Source organism: Salvia hispanica, chromosome 4 (assembly GCF_023119035.1).
Source record: "Salvia hispanica cultivar TCC Black 2014 chromosome 4, UniMelb_Shisp_WGS_1.0, whole genome shotgun sequence".
Lineage (NCBI taxonomy): Eukaryota > Viridiplantae > Streptophyta > Magnoliopsida > Lamiales > Lamiaceae > Salvia > Salvia hispanica.
In genome coordinates, this window is record NC_062968.1 from 34,309,516 (window position 1) to 34,331,267 (window position 21,752).

At 34.6% G+C, this 21,752-nt stretch overlaps 4 protein-coding genes across 5 annotated transcripts; 2 read left to right on the forward strand and 2 right to left on the reverse strand.

Moving 5' to 3' along the window:
• Nucleotides 1–4,532: 4,532 nt before the first annotated feature.
• On the forward strand, nucleotides 4,533–6,668 carry LOC125219562 (aluminum-activated malate transporter 10). The gene is made up of 6 exons (XM_048121574.1): nucleotides 4,533–4,911; nucleotides 4,990–5,130; nucleotides 5,214–5,486; nucleotides 5,584–5,684; nucleotides 5,778–5,921; nucleotides 6,021–6,668. Exons 1-6 carry the CDS (start codon nucleotides 4,617–4,619, stop codon nucleotides 6,474–6,476), a joined length of 1,410 nt encoding a protein of 469 aa, XP_047977531.1. The 5' UTR covers nucleotides 4,533–4,616; the 3' UTR covers nucleotides 6,477–6,668.
• Nucleotides 6,669–6,757: 89 nt separating this feature from the next.
• Nucleotides 6,758–9,005, reverse strand: LOC125219563 (protein LEAD-SENSITIVE 1-like). Its single transcript, XM_048121575.1, has 2 exons — nucleotides 8,685–9,005; nucleotides 6,758–7,571 (listed from the first exon to the last, which is right to left on the reverse strand). The coding sequence occupies exons 1-2, from the start codon at nucleotides 8,776–8,778 to the stop codon at nucleotides 6,904–6,906; spliced, it is 762 nt and encodes a 253-aa protein (XP_047977532.1). The 5' UTR covers nucleotides 8,779–9,005; the 3' UTR covers nucleotides 6,758–6,903.
• Nucleotides 9,006–12,956: 3,951 nt separating this feature from the next.
• Nucleotides 12,957–13,607, forward strand: LOC125222161 (calcium-binding protein KIC). Its single transcript, XM_048124644.1, has one exon. The coding sequence runs from the start codon at nucleotides 13,160–13,162 to the stop codon at nucleotides 13,529–13,531; it is 372 nt and encodes a 123-aa protein (XP_047980601.1). The 5' UTR covers nucleotides 12,957–13,159; the 3' UTR covers nucleotides 13,532–13,607.
• A 229-nt stretch (nucleotides 13,608–13,836) lies between these two features.
• Nucleotides 13,837–16,313, reverse strand: LOC125222160 (serine/arginine-rich splicing factor RS31-like). Of its 2 annotated transcripts, none has more exons than XM_048124641.1 (6): nucleotides 16,184–16,313; nucleotides 15,983–16,107; nucleotides 14,861–14,973; nucleotides 14,551–14,774; nucleotides 14,212–14,463; nucleotides 13,837–14,062 (listed from the first exon to the last, which is right to left on the reverse strand). In XM_048124641.1, the coding sequence occupies exons 2-6, from the start codon at nucleotides 16,086–16,088 to the stop codon at nucleotides 14,032–14,034; spliced, it is 726 nt and encodes a 241-aa protein (XP_047980598.1). In that variant the 5' UTR covers nucleotides 16,089–16,107; nucleotides 16,184–16,313; the 3' UTR covers nucleotides 13,837–14,031. The 2 variants fall into 2 exon arrangements, with proteins under 2 accessions (XP_047980598.1, XP_047980599.1); XM_048124642.1 differs by lacking the exon at nucleotides 16,184–16,313 and adding an exon at nucleotides 15,104–15,537.
• Between the last annotated feature and the right edge of the window lie 5,439 nt (nucleotides 16,314–21,752).

The following is a 21,752-nucleotide window of genomic DNA, read 5'->3' on the forward strand; positions in this document are numbered from 1 at the left end:
TTTGGAAAATGGAAACCGATCAATTGTTACGTAGATTCGGTCTTCTTTCTAAATCAATATATACATTTTTTATTCCACAAGTCTCGAATTTATCCAATACTATGTCTATATTATTACATATACACATACTTTTTGCTCCGTCGTATTTACATTGTGTCTACCAAGTTTATTAGTTGAGTATCTTTTCAGATTCAAGTTTAATTGGCTTGATTTAAAATTGGTTTTAAATAGTTTAACTCGACTCAATATATCATTTTGTACATGATTACGACCAAGTAGGAAATCGACTTTTGATGGTAGAAGTAATTAATTTGTTTATACTTTAGGTAAGAATCGGCCAACACTAGCTAAGGTATGGTTTAGTCAAATTAATTTAAATTAATTAATTTCACAGGTTCAAGTGAAACATGAAATAAAATAAGAAAGCCATGCATGGAAGACTCACTTTTCATTCCAATGTGATGTTCAATGATCCTAATCCTGATAATATATCGTCACGTGGTGTGTCTAATCAATTATAATTGCATAAATCACTTTTCATCCTCTCCTTTTATCTCTCTTTCTGCAATCATGATTGATTGAACACACCACATAGTAATATGTTTGAACCACCGAATTTTTACTCAATGTTTTAATGAACAACTTGCCACACCACAAGACACATATATCAAACAATATTTCCCCGTAACCTACTTTCGATTTTTAATATCATTATCCTCGTTTCGTAAATGAATAAACACTTTTCGAACTTCAAACTAAGGATTTTACAAGAGGTGAACAATTGACATTTGGCAGAGAGTTAATGATGAAATTAGTCACTGTCATTTGTGGAGCAATGGTTATGTATATATTATTCGAGATTTTAATGAATTTGTTTAATAAACCTAGTCACAACTTAGTCGTGGATGCATGACTATGAAGTGCACGCATCATCATACAAATTGTTTACAAAAATTTCTACTTATTATTATGATTATCTTGATTTTATGTAACAAATTACGATACTCCGACCATCAGTAGTATAATTAAGTGGATTTGTGGCACAAAACATATGTTATCTTGAGATAAATCTATTCTTATATATATTGTCTTCATTAAGAAAAGCTTCAATTAAGTTTGGTTTGCATGCAAATTGGAATTCCATATCATCTTATACGACATTTAATTTGGTAGATCGTCAAGTCGACATCAATGTCCGGATATAATAACTACCAAATTCTAAGTTATAAATATTGAATTTAGTTAATCAACATTATATATGTTGGTGTTACGAAGTAGTATGGGATTAGGTTATAATATTCAAGTTAGGCCTAATTCATATTCCAATTAATCAATTCCGCCACAGATACGTTGGAAATGACGTAAGGAAAATTACCAACAGCAAATCCCTTGGTAATCCATTGGTAAATTCTGATGGAAATTGTGTTGTCAGGTAATCAGCATTTTTTTTTTAGTGTAACGCCTTATAAATTGTTTCAGATTTCATGATTTTATCGAAATTATATTCTTGCATGCATTTTGCTTTTTTCTGCCTGAGAACATACCAATATTACTATAATTTAATTTTTATTCACAATCATAATCACAACTCAATCAACATGTACTAGAAACTCAATCAACATATATTAAAAACTCAAAAACACAATCAACATTTGTTAAAAACTCAATCAGTATATGTTACAAACTCAATAATCCATTTTGCAAACTCAATCATTATATTTTACAAACTCACTCGGTATATAATATAAACTCAATTACCATATCTATATAATACAATTAGCAAAACAATTTTCTCCATGTGAAAGTATTCAATAAGGATTTCTATTAAAATTCTCATAAAAAATCATTTTTAATTTGATATAGTGTTTGAAAAAATAATTTAAATCAATAATTATATGATAGAGAAATTGGTTCCACAACTAATTTAGTTATGCTACATATTCACACCATAATTGTTACATAAATGACACAATTACATTTCTCTCTAGTTTATTTTATTAAAGTTCGTTGTTATATGTTCATCAATCAGCTGTTGGGTGTACAAATTAAATCTGTTATCCATATTTGGTAATTAACATATAAGTATAAGATAAATTTTGGATTTAAATACCATACCATGTACCCTATTAGACCAACTCCAACCGTACACCAAAACTCATTTATGGTGTAAAAATCATCTCCAACCATACACCAAACTCAAACCCATTTTTGGTGTATTCTACGGATTAACACCAAATATATGGTGTACAACACCAAATATGGTGTTACTGCAAAAATTTATGAGATATTGCAAATTAGTCCATTATTATTAATTATGTAAATTAAAACATGAAAAAAAATTACAATAACAAATGAAGATGCTCGATTTCAAAAGTATTTGACTTGATATGACGCAAAAAGAAATAAAATGCTCCTCTGGACTTGCATCAGTTGATTAGTTGTGGAAAAATACACAAATTTCGAGTTTTGAATTTTTTCAATTTTATATCCATATCGTGGTATTTTTTTTAATTGTAATATTTTTAAATATGTTTTGATTTATGCTTTAGTTTTATCATAGCAGGTGAAGTGTATATTAATTTTCAAGTTACAGTATTTTTTTAATATAAAGTATATTTAGTATAATAAGGAAATTTATTTTATTATGTAATTTAATTTAATTTTTTATTTAATACTGTGGAATTAATGTAATTTAAATAAGTATGTAGGTGTAATTGAAAAGGTATAAAAAGTAGATGGATATGGAATATATATTCTTCTGGATTTGAATTTAGTATAAATGATTGGAGTAAAATTACTTTTAGTGTTAATCTATACCCGTGTTAACCTATATCCAAAAATGAATTTGAATTTGGTGTAAATGGTTGGTGATAGGCCTTATATACATACCCTTACCCTTATATTATATAACACCTTAGCTAGTGACATCTACGTGTAAGGGGTGGTAACAACGTCATGTAGCACGATGATGTACTCTTATTATCAAAGTCACAACCACAATTAAAGTTACCTTGCCACTATGGGTATTAAAACGTAATCCAACTTAAATATATAGTAGGAGTAGCATACATATTTTGTGTATATATAGAATAGTACTCCTATATACTAGTATTATAGTGTTATTCTTTAATTCAATAGGTGTGGTCTGAATGGCACGTGATTTGTTCATTATTAATCAAATGGTAGACGATCGATGTCAATCTTATGGATTAGTCTTAAATCCTTGAGTCAGTTATCATACTCTTCAAAGTGTTTATAAATCAGCACAATAAATAGTCATTGCATCCATTGTTGGATACTATTTGTCCAATAAACGATTGTCTACTTGATTCACATTCATCATCAAATGTTTCAACCAAGAAAATCTAAAACCGAAGATTTGTCATAAGTTGGAGTAAGAAAATCGTAAAACTTTAGAAAATTGGATTGGAAATTCAACAAACTCTGAGTCACGTCGATTTTAGCGGGTCGAAAATTTTGACGGAGATTATTAAGTGAACAACGCAAATACAAATACAAAAACATATGCGCTAGTTTATAAAATTTTAAAATCTATTATACAAAATCACTACGGATCTTAAAGTTCATCTATATTTTTAAAATAATCCTAAATAAATATCCCGTTCTCAAGCTGGAACGTTGATGTTTAATGTGGTCCTGTTTTGTAAATATTATTGATTCATTTATCAAACACCGGTGAATTTTTTAAGGATATATGAAAGTTGAAGTATCATAAGCAAGACTAACATTCAATGATAGTTGAACTAGGAACGCCTTTAGCTTTTTATGCTTTTATTTTTTTAACTAGTCTTGGAAAATCACAGTAGAGCAATTAATATAAGCAACACCAATATTATGTTAATATTGGAAAGAACCTAAATGGGGAACATCAAGAAGATCATTGGATTAGAGTGTTTTGCATGACCTAAATTGCAAACATTGAAATCATAGTGCTAATCGTGTGATGCCTTTTCTGTTGATGGAGATAAGCGCTTATATTAATTAAATAAAACTAATGATTTGGTAACCAGCAAAAGTCATTTTCAGCTGTAATCAACTATAGCTTGCAGTGTAATAGAATTAGGTCATTTGTTTTCTTTATTTTTCCCTCTTTCAGAACCAACCTAAATTTAGGTCATTTCGTTCAATTAATTAACATCTGAATATCTCAATTCATAATTCACTACAGTTTACTGCAAATAATATCCACTTGACGTAATTACTGATAAAGAATTGAATATCAATCTCAAATAAAAGTTTCCTCATCCCTATCTACTCTTTATATGACTTATGACAGTATAATTTATTTATTGAAGAAATATATATTACATAATGTGATCTTCCAAAGATTATGCATAATGGTATATCCTGTTATTTATCCATGACATCAAGTCATTAAGCTAGCTAGAGACAAGGAAAATATTGAATATGAGCGTGTGGAGAGAGAAGATATTGATGATTTAGGCCATTTGCATACTCACGTTAAAGTTATTAGTGATTTAGGCCATTTCCATATAGTATATATATGGCAATAGCAATGGCAATGGCAATGCAGTGGACGAGCATCTAATCACAACACCCAACACAATCAAATAAAATCAAATCTTGATTGTAAAATGGCCGGAAGAGGAGTGGAATGGAGGATCAATGTGGCGGATGGGACGTCGAGAGAACTAGAAGCGGAGAGCAGGTTCGGGTTGCAGAGGTTCGTGTCCAAGGTGGGCGGTTTCTTTCAGAGAGCATGGAGGATAGGAGTAAACGAGCCAAAGAAATCGATACATTGTGTTAAGGTTGGTGTGGCGCTCTCTCTGGTTTCGCTATTCTATTACATGAGGCCCTTGTATGAGGGAGTTGGCGGAAATGCTATGTGGGCTGTCATGACAGTGGTCGTCGTCTTTGAGTACACCGTTGGTACGTTCTCTTCTTCATCATCATCGTATTTCATTTCAATCCCCATGCATTTATACGTATGTGTCGATATATATGCAGGGGCGACGCTTAGTAAATGTGTGAATAGAGCAACCGGGACTTTGTTGGCGGGAGCATTGGGAGTTGGTGTTCATTGGGTTGCTAGCCAAGCTGGAGAGAGGTTTGAGCCCATAATTCTTCAAACCTCAGTTTTTCTTCTAGGTAATTTTACCTCTCCAAAAACACAAGGAAATGAATAAATAAGATAGAAACATATAGTTTCTAATAGCATGAATGTGGTGCAGCTACTGCAGCGACGTTCTCGCGTTTCATTCCATCTATAAAAGCTCGATTCGACTACGGGGCCATGATCTTCATCCTGACCTTCAGCCTCATATCAGTTTCTGGCTACCGTGTGGAGAAGCTCTTTGAGATGGCTCATCACAGACTCTCCACCATTGCCATAGGCACCTCCATCTGCATCATCACAACCATTGTTTTCTTCCCTGTTTGGGCAGGAACTGAGCTGCATAACCTTATCACCAACAACATGGACAAGCTATCTGACTCCTTAGATGGTAATAATCAAATATAAAATGCAACAAATCCAAATTTGGTCAAATACTAAAAAACTAGAGGGAAGGAACTGATCAGTTTTTTCTGCTCTCAACTCAGGATGTGTGGCTGACTATTTCAGTAGTAACAGTCAAACTTCAGACAAAACATTGCAAGGCTACAAATGTGCCCTTAATTCCAAGGCTGCCGAAGAATCCTTGGTTCGAATCCTTCTCCTCCATCTCCGGTTAATAAGTTTCAAGAACAAAGAGATCAAGAGCACAATCTTACAAAATTTAGTTTTCCTTTTGCAGGCAAATTTTGCAAGATGGGAACCGGCACATGGCAAGTTCAATTTTGGACATCCATGGTTAGAGTATGTCAAGGTTGGAGCTTCACTCAGAAGCTGTGCTTACTGCATCGAGGCGCTTAATGGAAGCATGAATTCGAAGGCAAAGGTAAATCCTATTTGTGACAGCATGATTTAGTATTTGCTTGTTTCTTTAGTTTTGTCAGAACTGGAAGTTAATGTTTGGTGTTGTAACAAATCTAAACAGGTTCCTGATGTATTCAAGAAGCATTTCGGTAACTTTTGTGTGAGACTGAGCAATAAATCATCTGCTGTGTTGAAAGAACTTGCTGTTGTGATGAGCACCATGAAGAAACCAACAAAGATAGATTTCATGGTGGAGGAGATGAAGAGTGCAGTTCAAGAGCTCGAGAACGCCCTGAAATCCCTGTCGAAACAGCCCGTCCAGACGGCTGAGGCCAAGGTCGGAGAGGTTGTCACCCTGGTAGAAGTAGTTCCGTTAGTGACAGTTTCATCATTGCTGATAGAGATCGCAGCCAGAACAGAAAAACTTGCGGGGGCAGTGAATGTGGTGGCGGAGAAGGCTGAATTCGAGGCTGAAACTGCTGAGGAAGCGAAGAAAGGACAGAAGTCGAAAGGAGGGAACAAGATTGGTCAAGAAGATGAAGAAGACAAGGCGATGAAGACCCTTCAGAAGGTCTGAGTTTGTGAGAAAAGAACCAAATTATGCTTTTTCTTTAGTAAGTTGGTTTCTTATAGGAGATGACCATGTATAGCAAAGGAAAATTGCTGTGAATCACTGTGTTACACACTTTCTTCAACAAAACTTGGGTATATTTTTGTTCAGGACAGAGAGGAGAGCTAACTTTATTACTATAAAAATGTGATCTTTACATTCTGCAGTTCAAGAAAATTTATGTCAATATATTTCCCATTTCCATATTTGGCATGCGACTAAGAAACAGAGAGGGAGGGAGAGAGAGATGATCAAGACAGCCAACATAAACAACCAAATCATCAACATTCCACCACATCAAACATATTAATCAGACCAACTTCTGTTCAGTCACATTTTTCACTCATATCCGAACAACAGAACATAGGCATTAATGTTGGTATAGTTCATAGCATCACCTGATTTGTTGGTTGTTAGAGACCTCATTTTCTTGAGGTGTTTCTTCATTACTACCCCAACCAAGATTCATAGCTAGATCCTCGACAGAGACCTTGACAACGTCAGTTCTGACACCAATGTCAGTTGCATATCTACTAACGCAGTACATTCCTGCTGTCATTGTAGCCACCCCGATCGGACTTGGCATCAGCAGCTTGAGAGGGGAAGAGAGAAGAGCTGCCAATGGTGCACCAAGGACGGAAGAAGCCTGTCCGCTTCTCCCCACCCCTAGACGATCAACTATGAGGAGACCAGTCTTACAGTACAGGGCAAAATCCTCACAGTTGTTCTGGAACACGTCATAGTTCCCAAATCCATTCCTGAATAGATACATTGCTCGGTGAATGACTATCTCGGGTGGATCTGATCCTGCAGTCGTGCACGTGCCTCCACGTACTTTAGCAAGGAAAATTGATGGACTCACCCCATACTTGAAGGAATAGAGGGAGCCGTTGTTGAGGAAGCAGTCGATGCAGGAGAGGACAACCCCACTGTCTGGCTGCCTCAAACCACAGTCAGGAAAGGTCGGACATTGTGCAGTCACGCTGTATGCTTCGTCGGAGGATGTGGAAGAGGTAGAAACACGCGTGAAATGAACCACTTTGCTGCTTCCGACAAAGATACCTGCATAATAACATAGTCCATGGTAGGGAATAGATTTTTAACCGCAAAGCAAGAGAAAAATAATCACACAAGTTAATATGTTCATGTGAAAAAAACTAGAAAGGATTTAAGAAGAAACTGATCAAAACATATTTGCAGATTTACAGAGGACAATTGCTTCAACTTAAGACATGCTAGATGTTCTTAGCTTAGAAGTTAGACCACAAAGCTATTGGGATGACATACTTAAATACAAATTGAGAATGCAGTATCATAGACAGAGGAAAAAGTGTCATAGAACAGCTTATCAAGGAAATATGTGTGCTAATTCTTCTTGGTTTTTACCTTTTACCATGGATAGAGTGGTAGGTTCACTAAGACCAAGGGAATAAGTCAAGTTCACAGAGGAGATTGGTAATAGATCACCATTGAAAGACTCCATTTGGTTTATGACATACAATCCAGAGAAAGGCGTTCTTGGCCATAAAGCTGAGGAACTAAATACTGTGAATCCCAGAAAACATAATCTTCTGTTTTGCAACTCGCCTTACTTGGCCAATGTGGTTTGGACCAATATTATGCTCTCAAGGCATGCCTTTGGTTGGAATCTCATTACTACTCTTTGTAACGTGAGAAACTAGATTATCAATGAACACAAATCATATAAGTACCATTTAAATATCTCCCAAGTCCATCTTGCCTAACATGAGTTCTCTGTCACAAGATTGAGGGAACATGCCTAGTTTTCAACATCTGAAAGTTATTAAATGTGGTGCATCATCCCATCTAGAACCCAACATTGTCAATTCTTGAATGAACACACATGGAGGAACTGTATAGGAAAACACTCAACTCGATAAACTAAATAGTACAATTTCAATACGATTGACAAATATCAGATTTGTAATCCAAGATTAAAATTTCAACACTGATAATCTTCCAAATTCTTCAACTTTATAAAAATAAAGACTTGCAATGACAATGCCAAAGTAAAAAAAAGGGCAAAGCACATTCAAGAAGCCAATTATAAGGAGAAATTGAGTAAGAATCAATAACAATTGACCGCCAACATTGCTTTGCAGAATGATAATCGCACACACACAAAGAAAAAACAAAGGCATTCGATAAACTAACCATGATGAGAGTATGCAAAGACAGCTCGGTAAGTGTAGATATGATCCCCTGGTTTGATCTCATTTCGCTCCACTCTGTTTGAGAGCAAACCCATCTCTCTTTCACCTGTAAAATTTCCCCAATTTCTGCTAAACCCCTCACAATAATTGAATTATCTGCTAGGAAATGGATAAAAATCGGCGTTGCAGAAAAAAATTCTCAAATTTATGAACAATTGGGTTTTTTCATTTCTTTCGAGTAATGTAGATAGATGCTTGGAATGGGTATCCAAGGTAAGTTTCCTGTTCGCGCCATCGAAGAAATACATATGCTTTGCTTTTCACATACGTTTATTTTTCGAATGAAATTTCTCATGTTCAATTTGGCGCACAATGTTTATAGAATTCCGTATGATCTTACTTGTTGGAAGTTTTACCAACGTATAGTAAGATTTTAAATACTATTCATTAATTTATTTATTGCCAATTCAAGTCCTTGAATATATAAAATATTTTCAATCATAAAACTATTACTTCTCGTATTTCTACTAAGATATTCTAATATATATCAAAAAATGCATAATTAGCCATATATGCAACAATTTGTGGGTGTTAAGTAAATCAATCTCGACGTCCATCATTCATCTTGATAAAAAAGTCCATCCCGATTTTCTAAATAAATTCTTTCGCAATAGAATTGTTATTTATTTCCTACATTCATTCTAACTTTACAAAATGTGTTTCTTACTTTCCAATGGATCTTCCTACATTATACACAAACATTTGTTTATGAAGAATACAAAAGAAAATCATTTCAAATTGCTGATTGATTGTCAGAGATGGCTTAGAATTAATAGTTTATTGTCAAAAGGATTTTTCCATTCTATTACTCCTTCCGTCCCGGAAGGATTTTTCCATTCTATTACTCTCTCTATCCCGGATAATTCGGGCCACTTTGACCGGACACGGGTTTTAAAAATTATAATGAAAAGTGGGTTGAAAAAGTTAGTGTAATATTGGTCTACCTTTATATATTAGTTTTATAATAAAATGTTAGTTGGAATGAGTTAGTGGAATATGAGGTCTAGTACCAAAAATGGTAAAAGTAAAATGAGACAAATTATGTGGGACGGACCGAAATGGAAAACTGGGACGAATTATCATGGATGGAGTACTAAGTAATGGAACACTAGTGCCCAAATGACAAAGAATGACCTAGGTATCTATCTCATCACCCTTATTTCATTCTATCATACGAAGAATGACCTAGGTATTTCATTGTCACTGAGGCTCGTTACCATGAGTTCGATTTTGAGGATAAATGCAGGCAGAAGTCGATAAGCTCGGATAAATTTCTATTTAGAGCATCCACAATGGAGGCTAGCGGATAGGCTAGCCGATCGCGGGCGCTAGCCGACCGCTGGCCGATCCGCTAGCCTCCATTGCGGCAATTTAGGCTAGCCGATCGGCGGGCGCTGGCCGATCCCGCTAGCCGCCATAGTAGGCTCAATTTCGGCTAGTCGATTGCATAATTTTTAAAGTATTTTTTTATGCATTTTTTTTATTTATTGCATTTTTTTAATGTAATTTTTTTATGAATTTTTTTTAATTATGTAATTTTTTTTATTATGTACTTTTTTTTTATCTATGTATCTTTTTTTATTTAAATGAAATGAATGAATTTTCCCGTATATGTCTCGTAAATTTAATTCCGTAATTTATCGTAAATTTAATTTCGTAAATGTAGTTGTTTTTGAATTATTTTTATTGCGGCTAGCCTGTGACTAGCCCATTTGCTTAAAATGATGATGTAGCAGATGGAATTTTAGTACTGATGACGTGGCAGGGAGAGAGAGTGGCTAGCCTGTGGGTGACGTTAAAGCCATTGTGGAGGCTCTTAAACACGTGTGCATGAATCGTGACTGGACTATTGCGTGTGTTGGGGAGAAACGCGGCAAAAGTCCCTTTATATGTTATACACTCCAGTTTGCAGACTAGACTACATTGAATTGGTAACCATATATATGCAATCATGATCTCACCCACTTCTCCAATTCATATAATCGGTTAAGCTGTAGTTATAGTGAAAGTTGTTTTGTTTAGAGAGTAGTACACCAACACCAATCACAATGAAACTGTTTCTCCCATTTGTAAAAAGACGTGTTTGTTCCATTTGTAAAAGACGTGTATGTTGTTAGAATGTTTATGCTAATACATTAGTAAAGTTGTTTGGTCGTTTATGTGGCTTTCATTCGTATTTGTGCATTATGAATGGACAGTGCATTCAAACGGTGTGTGTAATAAAATTTCAATTTTATGTAAAACAAGACTTTGTAGTTAGATTGGAATGAAGTGTGAATTAAGAAACAGAAAGTGTATTGTTTTTTCTCTTATTCAGAAAATAAAGGAACCAAATTTACATGGATAATTTCTTCTTTTACTTTATTATGAAAAAAGTGATTGGGTGGTCTAAAATAGTAGTAGCACCTTTTTTACTTTTACTTTTCCTAACGTTAAATAAAACTAGATCTGAGCCCAATATAAATGAGTGGATATTATACTGAGGCCCATTTATGACGAGAAACTCTCTTCATATTGTGGAGGTATACGCCAAGGTCTCTTTCAATTAGCAATAGTGATAGTGTGATTAAGACGTTGATAATAATTTATTCAACCGTGAAAATCTGTGTCCATCCATACTCACGTGTCGAAAAATTATCCCATTTCATTTTTGATATTCTGATCAAGGCCGACATGTGTATAGTATATTTGCACCATATTGGAATTGGGAAATGCAAATAACTCATGCCTACTAAAAAGGTACCTTTCTTTATTATAGTAGTAGCAAATAAAATGGTTGTATCCTCGTTTTAATTTTATAACCTCGACTCGTCACCTCAAAATCCAACTTGCCATGCCAAATTTCTATTTAAGTAAAATTGGCTACAAGGTCAAAGTTTATGAATTTTAACACCTTTTAAATTGAATTCACTTCATAATTCATGATTTTGATAATAAATAATACTCCATCTGTCCTACAAGAATACGCACTTTCAAATTTTAGAACTATTTTCTCGCTAATAAACTGAGACTCATTATCCACCAACAATACTTTATTTACTTCTTCTCTCTAACTCTGTATTACTTTATCAATTTTGTATTAAAACTCGTGTCGAACCCGAAGTGCATATTCTTTGGAGACACGGAGGGAGTATCTATTTTTACGATGAAGTTTCTTTATTAAAGTTTGTATAGTTGTATTCTATATCGAGGGGTATTCACGTCAAATCAAGCCAACCTAGTTTGCCTTATTGATTGTATTATTTATTTAATTTCAATTGTATTTAGGTTTTACTCATTCAAATAATTCGACATGACATAAGAGTTGTGATGTGATGCAGTTCAATAAACCAGGCGGCTGGTAAATAATGATTTTAAATTAATAAATGATCAAGACTAATAGCTCACATATTACGCCCCATTAGAAAACCATAAACGTACATGACCCAACATTCAAAGTGTCACAATCTTAATGAAAATATCGACAGTCATTGTATTTCAGTAATGAGACTGTATAACTTATGTCTTATAGGACGTGATTGACTCAATAATTTATTACTCCGTATTTTATTACTCGGATTTACTTATCTTGGTCTATCGTCGAATACAGCCACCCAACTTTAAATAATGTTAGTTTTAAATGGAAATTGTTGTCTATTTGTGTAAGTGGAATCTTGCTTGCAACCAAGTCGAAATTCCTGGAAACTAAAAAGAATGGGAGAACACATATTGTTATTTCTCAGCCGGAAACTAATAAAGAACTGGTTTTTCAACATTCCAGAAGTCGGTGATTAGGAAAGTGTTTGAAAAACGATACATATATCCAAACATAGACATTAGTTAAATGTTCACCATTATATTCACACATTCATAAAAAAAGAAATATTTATGCACTTTGATTACTACATTCATATATAAAATAAAACATAAGAGTCGGACAATTATATAGTAGTGTATGTGACAGTGCTTAAAACTAATGAGGTAAAAACAGAAGATATAGAATTGGTCCCAAAAATAGGGAGAGGGAGGAAGCTTCTTGGAAGATACGCATACAATAGAACAAGCAAGCAATTCCCCACGAGTCACGTATCATGACACAAACAGCAACCCCACTCCAAAACGAATAAGCAGCTTCCTCGAAAAATCGCTCATTTTGGAATTGGAACTATGCTCTTATTTTTATTCAATTTAATTCAATGCCCACTCCAAAATTGTGGCATATACAGTTAGGCAGCCATCAAAACCCGAGTATAATACTAACCAAGAAATAAAATCCAAGCGTCCATTATTGAACAAGCGGTTGAGATCATTTAATGCCTACTATACAACATCACCACAACCTGCCGTTATAATTTACAACCCTTTCTCCTTATATAGAGCCATCACATATTTCTCTCCTTTCATACTTGGAAAAAGTTGACTATTTTGATATTCTCGATGGCTGCTTCCAAGGAACAAAATTCGGAGATGAAAGAGTACCAAGACTTGCTGCCGGTGATGGTGGACAAGCTGGACGGCGACACCTTTGTGGCGGAGCTCTGCGGTGGATTCCGGCTGCTTGCGGATCCGAGCAAGGGGCTGATCACGGCGGCGAGCCTGCAGAAGAATTGTGCGCTCCTGGGGTTGGAAGGGATGAGCAGAGACGACGCGGATGCGATGGTGCAGGAGGGTGATCTCGACGGAGACGGAGCGCTCAATCAGATGGAATTCTGCATTCTCATGGTCAGACTCAGCCCTGGAATGATGGAGGATGCTGAGACTTGGCTTGATAAGGCCATTCGAGGAGAGTTGCTCACATCCTCTTCTTGATTATTCTTATGAGTATATCTATATCTTTGTATTCTCCTAATTATTCATGAAATCATTTTATGGTTTGTTTCTTGAATAGTTTTTGTTTGTCTCGTTATCAAGCCAATTGGTAATGGAGAATATCATTGTACTACATCAGAAGACGGAGGAAAGTCATAATCGCACAAATCACAATAAAGAAGCAATTGTTTAAATACTTGGAATGGCAATCTCAGGATAAATGTAGAACCTTTGTACTAGTAGCACTATTTTAGGTGATAGATTAAATTCTAAAAAAGTACTATAACTGCAAAATCACAATAAAGTTCTAAAAAAGATAAACAGAAGCTTCATAGATAAAACCAAGCAAAATTACAAAAGATGCACATAAATAAGGTAAAATCCAGAGCAAGAGAACCATTCAATTCAAGATACAAAACCAGTAGCGTAGCTCCTACACTAGTGTATAAGCTTATATCCTTCATTGCCTAAAACACTGAGCTCATTTACACACTCAGCCATCAAGTTCTTGATCTTCGAACAGGCGACCTACTAAAAATAGTAAAAGAGATGAATGTGAGTATATATTCTGCAATGTACATTTACCACAGGCAGTAGATAAAAGTGAGACAATATTTTATGTGTATTTTGGTTATACATTCAAAACACATAATAGTAGTCAGACATGCATATATATCTACCTTCGGTGTCTGCCATAATCAGGGCTCCTGCGCCGGTCATGTGATGGGCCAGTGTACCTATCATAAACAGGGCTTCTGTCACGCCCATAATCAGGACTTGGACGGCTCCTTCGAATTCCTGGACTAGGTGACCTTCTGTAAGGACTGTCTCCACGTCTACCATAATTTCTTCTGGGGCTTTCGTGCATTCCACCCCTCTCGTCATCATCCCTCAGTGCATACTCAACAGAAACAACCCTATCCAGTACCTTGCTGCAAGATTGGAATAAATATACTTATTCAGCACAGAAACAAAATGGAGGAAAATTGTCTTTTATGTTATATACTGAGGCTCCTGACCTCATGTGGGTGCATTCCAAAGCTTTTGTTGCATCCTCCTGAGTCTCAAATTGCACAAATGCAAAGTTCCTTCGAATGCGGACATTGAGAAGCTTCCCATAAGGCTCGAAGTGTCTTTCTATGTCATGGACTTTGGTACGCACAGGATCAAAGTTTATCACAAAAAGGGTCTTAGTTGGCTTTTGATTTGCAGCTCTCCCATCACGATGCCTACCACGTTCACCCTGTCATGATGAACAACACAAAAGGCTGCCTTAGTAAACCAAAAGCATAACATATTATATCAAGGCTACAAACAACGTAAACATACCTTGGCCCATTCAACTGACAACCTGCGCCTGTCATGCCCAAATGTAATATTATCAAGATTGCGAATGGCGTCTTCAGCATCACGTTCATCCTCAAAGTAAACAAAAGCAAACCCTGAAGGTGAAACAACTTATATGAGAAGCATAGACAACAGATATCATTCAGGAGTACAACTGTTGCACAGAGCTGCATCACTAAGCCAGTATATTATTTCTCCTGTGGAGATTTGAAATAAGTAAAACACCTGCAAACATGCGAAGGTTCTGATGAAAGCAAAGATGAATAGTGGAGGCAAACTAAGATCATGGAGATAGTTGAGTAGTCATTGCTAAGCATGCTTCAGCAATATCACAGCATGAGATCAGTAAATGGAAGACATGGCATGATAGGACTCATTGATCGCCTTAACATTAGTGAAGGTGGGTATGGCAGGATGAACTGGTCTGACACCTAGATCCCTTAACATTATTGAAGCAAGCATGGCATGCCAAAATCATCCCCACCCTTTCCATTTGGGTGGGATAGCAATGCTAGCATTGAAGAAATGAATGAGATGATATGGAGAATGAGATGTGGAACTGTTCCCATCTGCAACTAGGAGAGCAGGTAGGAAAGTAGGCAGCCTTTGCATTAGAGGTTTTTATTGCATAGAAGAAGATGGTTCCTTTGTAGATGTTCCTGCGTCAAAACAAGGCGCTTAAATATCGAAAACTTCTCGTATATATAACTATATTTCCTGATTTTTCCATAATTCCTTTTTTCCAGAATACAACCTGCAATATTTACAAAATGGATATGCACGCCTACATGCGTAGTAAGTGAAGAGCAGAGAGGTGCTACATGTGTATAATTAATATCATCTTTGAGCACTTTGAACATACATATGGTTACTCACTGAGACCTCCATACACAAAGGCAGATGCACTCATACTCACTTCCCAAAAACATTTACAAAGAGTAAATGAATATTTAACACAAATCACAGTAAAATAAGCATACATAAATAAATTAATTACTATCAATGAATACAGAATAAGTCCAGCTTCGCTAACAAAATCCGAGAAAAAGGAAAACAAACGAAGTAGATGTTCACTAAATGAAACCGCCATGTAAAATATAGTACCAGATTTCATGTCGACGCGGTCGACTCTTCCATACTTGGAGAACAAGCGCTCCAAGTCTGATTGCCGAGTTTCGTACTCAAAGTTTCCGCAAAAAATCGGCCTCATCTTGGTCGCTTACGAGATTCTGAGTTGCAGAAGAAAACATTAAATTAATGCATCAATGAAAGCGCAACACAAAATTAAAACAAATAAAAGCTCACCTTGCAAATTCAAAGGGGAGGTAGGTTCGAGAAGCGACGTTGATTAAAGTATGAAGAAAAGGAGTGACGGAGAGTTGGAGACGAGCATCTATCATAATCATACCATACCATACATTTATTTATGTGTGGGAGTAAGAACCCTAGATTTTCAAATTGAGTTGGGTGGGGACCACTCAACTAAGGCTAGGTCCATGGGCCAGATTTATTAATGGGCTGCCTCCAAATTAGTCATATCATTGGGCCAGCAAAAACTAATTTTACGCGGTTGCTTTTTAGTCTTGAGGTAATAGGAGGGATACGGAAAATACGAAAAACTCAAATTCTATACAATAAATATAGCTTATATCAAAGTCATGGTATAGTGGAATTTTCGGTATAATATGGTAAACGTATAATTTTTTATATACTGCAAGTCTGCAATAGATCTAAAATTTCTATACGTATATATGATTTACGGAATTATGGTATATGGTACACTCTGAATATCGAATACATGTACAATACTATCATATAATGTATAACAGTATTGCGATATACTATATCCAAATTGGAGTACCAATTTTTGGTATAGCAATACCAAAAATGTGGCACGTTATTGATACGTATTAAAATTGGTCATACGGTAAATTCAATATACCAAAAATTTCAGTAACAATCAAGAGATCACAATAATTGATTGGTGTATCAACTGCTATAATTACTTATTACTTGTAGGATTGATAAACTTTGATCCGACACAAACACGCACAGAGTAATGGATTTGGGTCAAGTCTTATTAGGTTTTGGTCGAGTCGACCCAATAAGAACCCGATGATTTGTAGTTGGTTCGGATTATCTGTTAAGAAATAAAATTATTATTTTAATTATTTTTTATAAATTAAAAAATATTAGTATTAATTTAATTTTATGATTACATTTAAATTGTGACAAAGTTTTAAACATGATATAACATGTTTTAATTGTATAATATCATAGTTGGTCGCAATAATATCAGTTTAATAATGTAATATGATGATTTGGTCATTATCACGTTGTGTTAAGCTAAATTGTAGTTACTTTGTAATAATAATATTAGGGCTAACAATTTTTGACATGACGCGAATATTCAACATAAACATACACGAAATTAATGGATTAAGACCCAACAAAAATATAATGATTTTGTTGGATTAAGATTTGACCTTACTGTTATTGAGATTGGTTGATATCAGATTGATAATGACCCATCTGCATAATTTGCCGAATTACTTTTAACTAATTAAATTCAACTATCATGCCGTATTCTTTCTGGCCATTTGGTATTACAATTCTAAGATTGATATTTGATAGTATATAGTTTTTGTTCTAAAAGAAATTTTTTGTACATTTGACTACGACTGGTCATATTATAAAAAGTAACTTATCAAGCTTAGAAAAGTTTAAAAGTTTATTGAAATGGCTAATGCATAAATACCTACTCTTAGACAGGAGTGGGGGAAATAATCCCAAGAAACTTTCCTCGAACATTCGTTTTGTAATATTCCTACTAACAAAGCATATTCTATTCGTAATTTATAATACTAAAATAGTTAGTGACTTTGACATAGCAATTCAGAAAGACTCAAATCTTTTATTTATTGAAATGAAGTTTCACATTTTTCAGATAACGAAAAAGGGAGTAGTACTATATCTCTCTCTGTCTTAAAAGGAGTAAAATAGCAATGCCGCTTTCAAAAACCCTTTTAGTTAAATATCGTACTTGAACAGATTTCAGCAATTGAACAACATCAACATTTATGTATAGCAAATTGGTGTCAATTTTAAGATAAAGCCGAAAACCAAAAAGTAGTTCAAACATTTGATTTTAGATATAATCTTAGTCAATTGAAAGCTGTGAATAATGACATTATGTTTATATGACATAGCCACTAGAGCGGATTCCTCTCCAATTATTTCCTTTGTTCACAAATATTTACCAAGAGTTGACTTATGGTATACAAGTGTGTGAAAAAATAATAGTAGTCGTAAGTATATACTTCTTCATTGCATTATTTTTTTTATCACAATGATGGACAGGACGAGTTTTAACAAAATGATCGATGGAAAAATTGCTAAATAATAAAAAAAATATTGTCAAATTATGAAAATTAAATCATGAAAAATGAAGATTTCACAATTATTTCATTTGTCATTTTTTTAGCGAAATATGGGATGATATGTCAGCCGATTTTAAACACGCTACACAACATATAAACATGTATCACCCTAAATGAGTGAGTTAACAATTAACATAGCCATAGTACTTCCATGCTTTATTATTTTGTCTAAAATATTATATTTAATTTTTTATTACCACATGAATTTATTTAGAATATTAATTTAATTATAATATCAATTTAGTTTTTTTTACCATTGTGTAGTCTAATTGAACTTGATTAAAGGAGGGTGAATTGTGTATGTATGCTCTTACTGATCTCACTTATTATTACTTCGGTCCACGTTAGTTAAATCGTTTCTCTTAGAGCGTTTCCGGTGGCGCCCTTTCCACTAGGACTTCCACTAGAACTTCCCATAAAAACTTCATGCCACGTCATCACTAGCCCTTCCCATTTTACTAGGACTTCTCATTGCACTAGGACTTCCCGCAATAAAATTAAATTCACAATTAAAATTAAAATTTACAGAATTAAAATTCGACACGAATACGAACGGGGAAAAGCGAATATTTCATTAATAAAAAAAAACATACATCATTCGGAAAAAAAAATTACATAGTAGATAAAAAAAAGCAACCACATCAACGTCCACCCCTCTGCGTCCAAACCTCTTCGATGATATCCTCCTGAAGTCGAATATGGGCATCTCTTTGCCGCATGTCGGCAAATGCGCGCAACCGCTCAACCTCTCCATGAGGTACCCCCATGTTCACATTCGCGCTGGCCACGCCGTGGCTTGGACCGGCACCCGTATCATCTTCATTGGTCCACTGAGTCAGTTCGTCCCCTTCACTTTCGACAATCATGTTGTGCAAAATGATACATGCGTACATGATGTCCCCGATGTTGGGAATATACCACTGACGTGCCGGACCCTTCACCATCCCCCATCGACTCTGGAGCACACCAAATGCCCGCTCAACATCCTTGCGCGCGCTGCCTCCTGACGGTTCGCAAAGTAGGACTTTTTTGGTCTGATCGCATGCTTGGTCGTCTTCACAAAGACGAGCCAGTTTGGGTATATCCAATCCGCCAAATAATATCTCATATTGTGTTGGTTGCCGTTGGCGACGAAACTGATGGCAGGACCCACGCCATTGCACTAATCGTTGAACAGGGGCGACGACTGGAGGACGTTGAAGTCGTTGTTCGACCCGACGATTCCAAAATAAGCATGTCATATCCACAGCCGGTAGTCAGCTACAGCTTCAAGGATCATCGTGGGATGCTTGGCTTTGAAGCCGGAAGTGTGTATCCCCTTCCAGGCGACGGGGCACTTCCTCCACTCCCAATGCATACAATCTATGCTGCCCAAGCCCAACATCCCAGGAACCTGTGACATCCATGACCCAAAACATGCATCATATTTGCATATTTGTGCATTTTATTATGTTTTGCACATTTTATTATCCTTCGAATTATAGAGACATTAAATGGACATCATTTAGGGTAGCATTTTTTCTATTTTTAGTTACTGAAAAATTAATATATCTATAAATAATGGTACCTAAATTATAGGTTGTTCATATGAAATATATATATATATATATATATATGGGCATGTTAGGTGCCACCACCCCTTAAAATAACACCATACCACCATTTCTAGCCAATCATTTGTACACGTGGACGAATAATAAGCTGCCACGTGGTAAAAAAAAAAAATTCTGGAAAAGACGGGCAGCAATCTGCTGTTCTTTAAACAACAATTTTTCTTGAACAACAATATCCGACACACTATACAGCAATCTATAGATTGCTGTCTACCGTATTGAATATTGCTGTGTAGCGTTAATAATATTGTTGTATAAGCGTTGTCACGTTGTCATTTTAAGAGGAGTTGTCATTTTAACACAAACCTAAAATGATCTTAACATGACATAAACCCAAATCTTATAATATGACCTAAAACTACTTAATTATGACCTTTCGTGTTTTGGGTTAATTATTGACCATTAGATCATCTAATCCTAGGGCCAAGATTTAGGCTGCATTTCTGGATTTAAATGCATTTTTATTTTGATTATATCGCTATATATATGTATATAGGGTTTTGATCTATGAAGACAAGATTTAAATACAGAAACGCAGAACACGGTCATACGTAGAGCATTTTTAGGTCATAGTTAGTTTATTATTAGGTCATGCTAACAAAGCATGACCTAAAATGATCTTAACATGACATAAACTCAAATATTATAATATGATCTAAAACTACTTAATTATGACCTTCCGTGTTTTGGGTTAATTATTGACCCTTAGATCATCTAATCCTAGGGCCAAGATTTGGGCTGCATTTCTGGATTTAAATGCATTCTTATTTTGATCATCTACCTATATATTATGCTCATAGTAACATAAATTGAACTAATCATAAAAGTGTACGTATATGGGTGCATGTGAGCCATGTAAAAATTTACTAGTATATATATATGTGCATATAAATATGTAACGTGTGTACATGTGAGATGATAGTGTGAAAATATGATAAATGTAGGAAATAGTTAAAAGTAAAAGAAGATGAATAATGCATGGATTGAAGTTTATATTTATGTTAGGATACGCTCAATTATTTAATGAGAATTGGGTTTTATCAATTTGTACAACACTTAAAAAGATATCATATTGTACCATTTCCGATCAATTAGATAATGCAAATCTTTTGAGAAGTGGTAATAGCGTGGCACTCTATTAAGTCCCTTGTGATGACACCTCATATATAAAATTAGGCTATAAAAATTAGCCGACTTGAACTTCCAGAAAAGATATATTAATATGTATTAGTGTTAACACTTGTGCTATGCACAGGACAAAAGATTTTTCAATAATGAAAATATATTAACTTAGAATAAAGAATATAGAGTAAAAAAGTATAAAATATATTTATAGATAAGAACTAATTAAAATAGGTATTTGCAATATTATAAATAACAACAAAAAAATATTTGTACGATTGTACTTCTTTCAATCCACTCTCAATGAAACATTTCATATTTTAGCAGATGATTGTATATTATTTTAATATTTGATATGAGTGTAGCATAAAATAAAAGAAATAACAAAGGAGGACATGTGTGGATGAAATGAAATAAGACATAGTACGAATAAAGAAAAATGTTAACAAATAGTTCACCAATTTCAATTAACAAAATCAACTCAATTATAATTACGTGTACTTCTAGTAATTTAAATATAAATATATTTATAAATTATATATATTGAATATAAATATATATTTATAATTATTTTTAACATATTTAATTAAACTAATATATTATATATAAAATTGTATATTACTATACACAACAACAATTAATGTTATGCAATATTGTTCTTTGTTTTATAATGATATTAATTTAGTTTCACTTTATATC

Excerpts from the sequence above, each read along its gene's own strand:
- LOC125222161 (XM_048124644.1), top strand. The coding sequence starts at position 13,160 with ATGGCTGCTTCCAAGGAACAAAATTCGGAGATGAAAGAGTACCAAGAC.
- LOC125219562 (XM_048121574.1), top strand. The coding sequence starts at position 4,617 with ATGGCCGGAAGAGGAGTGGAATGGAGGATCAATGTGGCGGATGGGACG. Across the intron at positions 5,131-5,213 it reads AACCTCAGTTTTTCTTCTAG|CTACTGCAGCGACGTTCTCG; the intron begins GTAATTTTACCT and ends AATGTGGTGCAG. Across the intron at positions 5,685-5,777 it reads AGGCTGCCGAAGAATCCTTG|GCAAATTTTGCAAGATGGGA; the intron begins GTTCGAATCCTT and ends TTCCTTTTGCAG.
- LOC125222160 (XM_048124641.1), bottom strand. The coding sequence starts at position 16,088 with ATGAGGCCGATTTTTTGCGGAAACTTTGAGTACGAAACTCGGCAATCA. Across the intron at positions 14,464-14,550 it reads TTGGAATGCACCCACATGAG|CAAGGTACTGGATAGGGTTG; the intron begins GTCAGGAGCCTC and ends CCAATCTTGCAG. Across the intron at positions 14,063-14,211 it reads GATTATGGCAGACACCGAAG|TAGGTCGCCTGTTCGAAGAT; the intron begins GTAGATATATAT and ends TACTATTTTTAG.
- LOC125219563 (XM_048121575.1), bottom strand. The coding sequence starts at position 8,778 with ATGGGTTTGCTCTCAAACAGAGTGGAGCGAAATGAGATCAAACCAGGG. Across the intron at positions 7,572-8,684 it reads CTTTGCATACTCTCATCATG|GTATCTTTGTCGGAAGCAGC; the intron begins GTTAGTTTATCG and ends GTTATTATGCAG.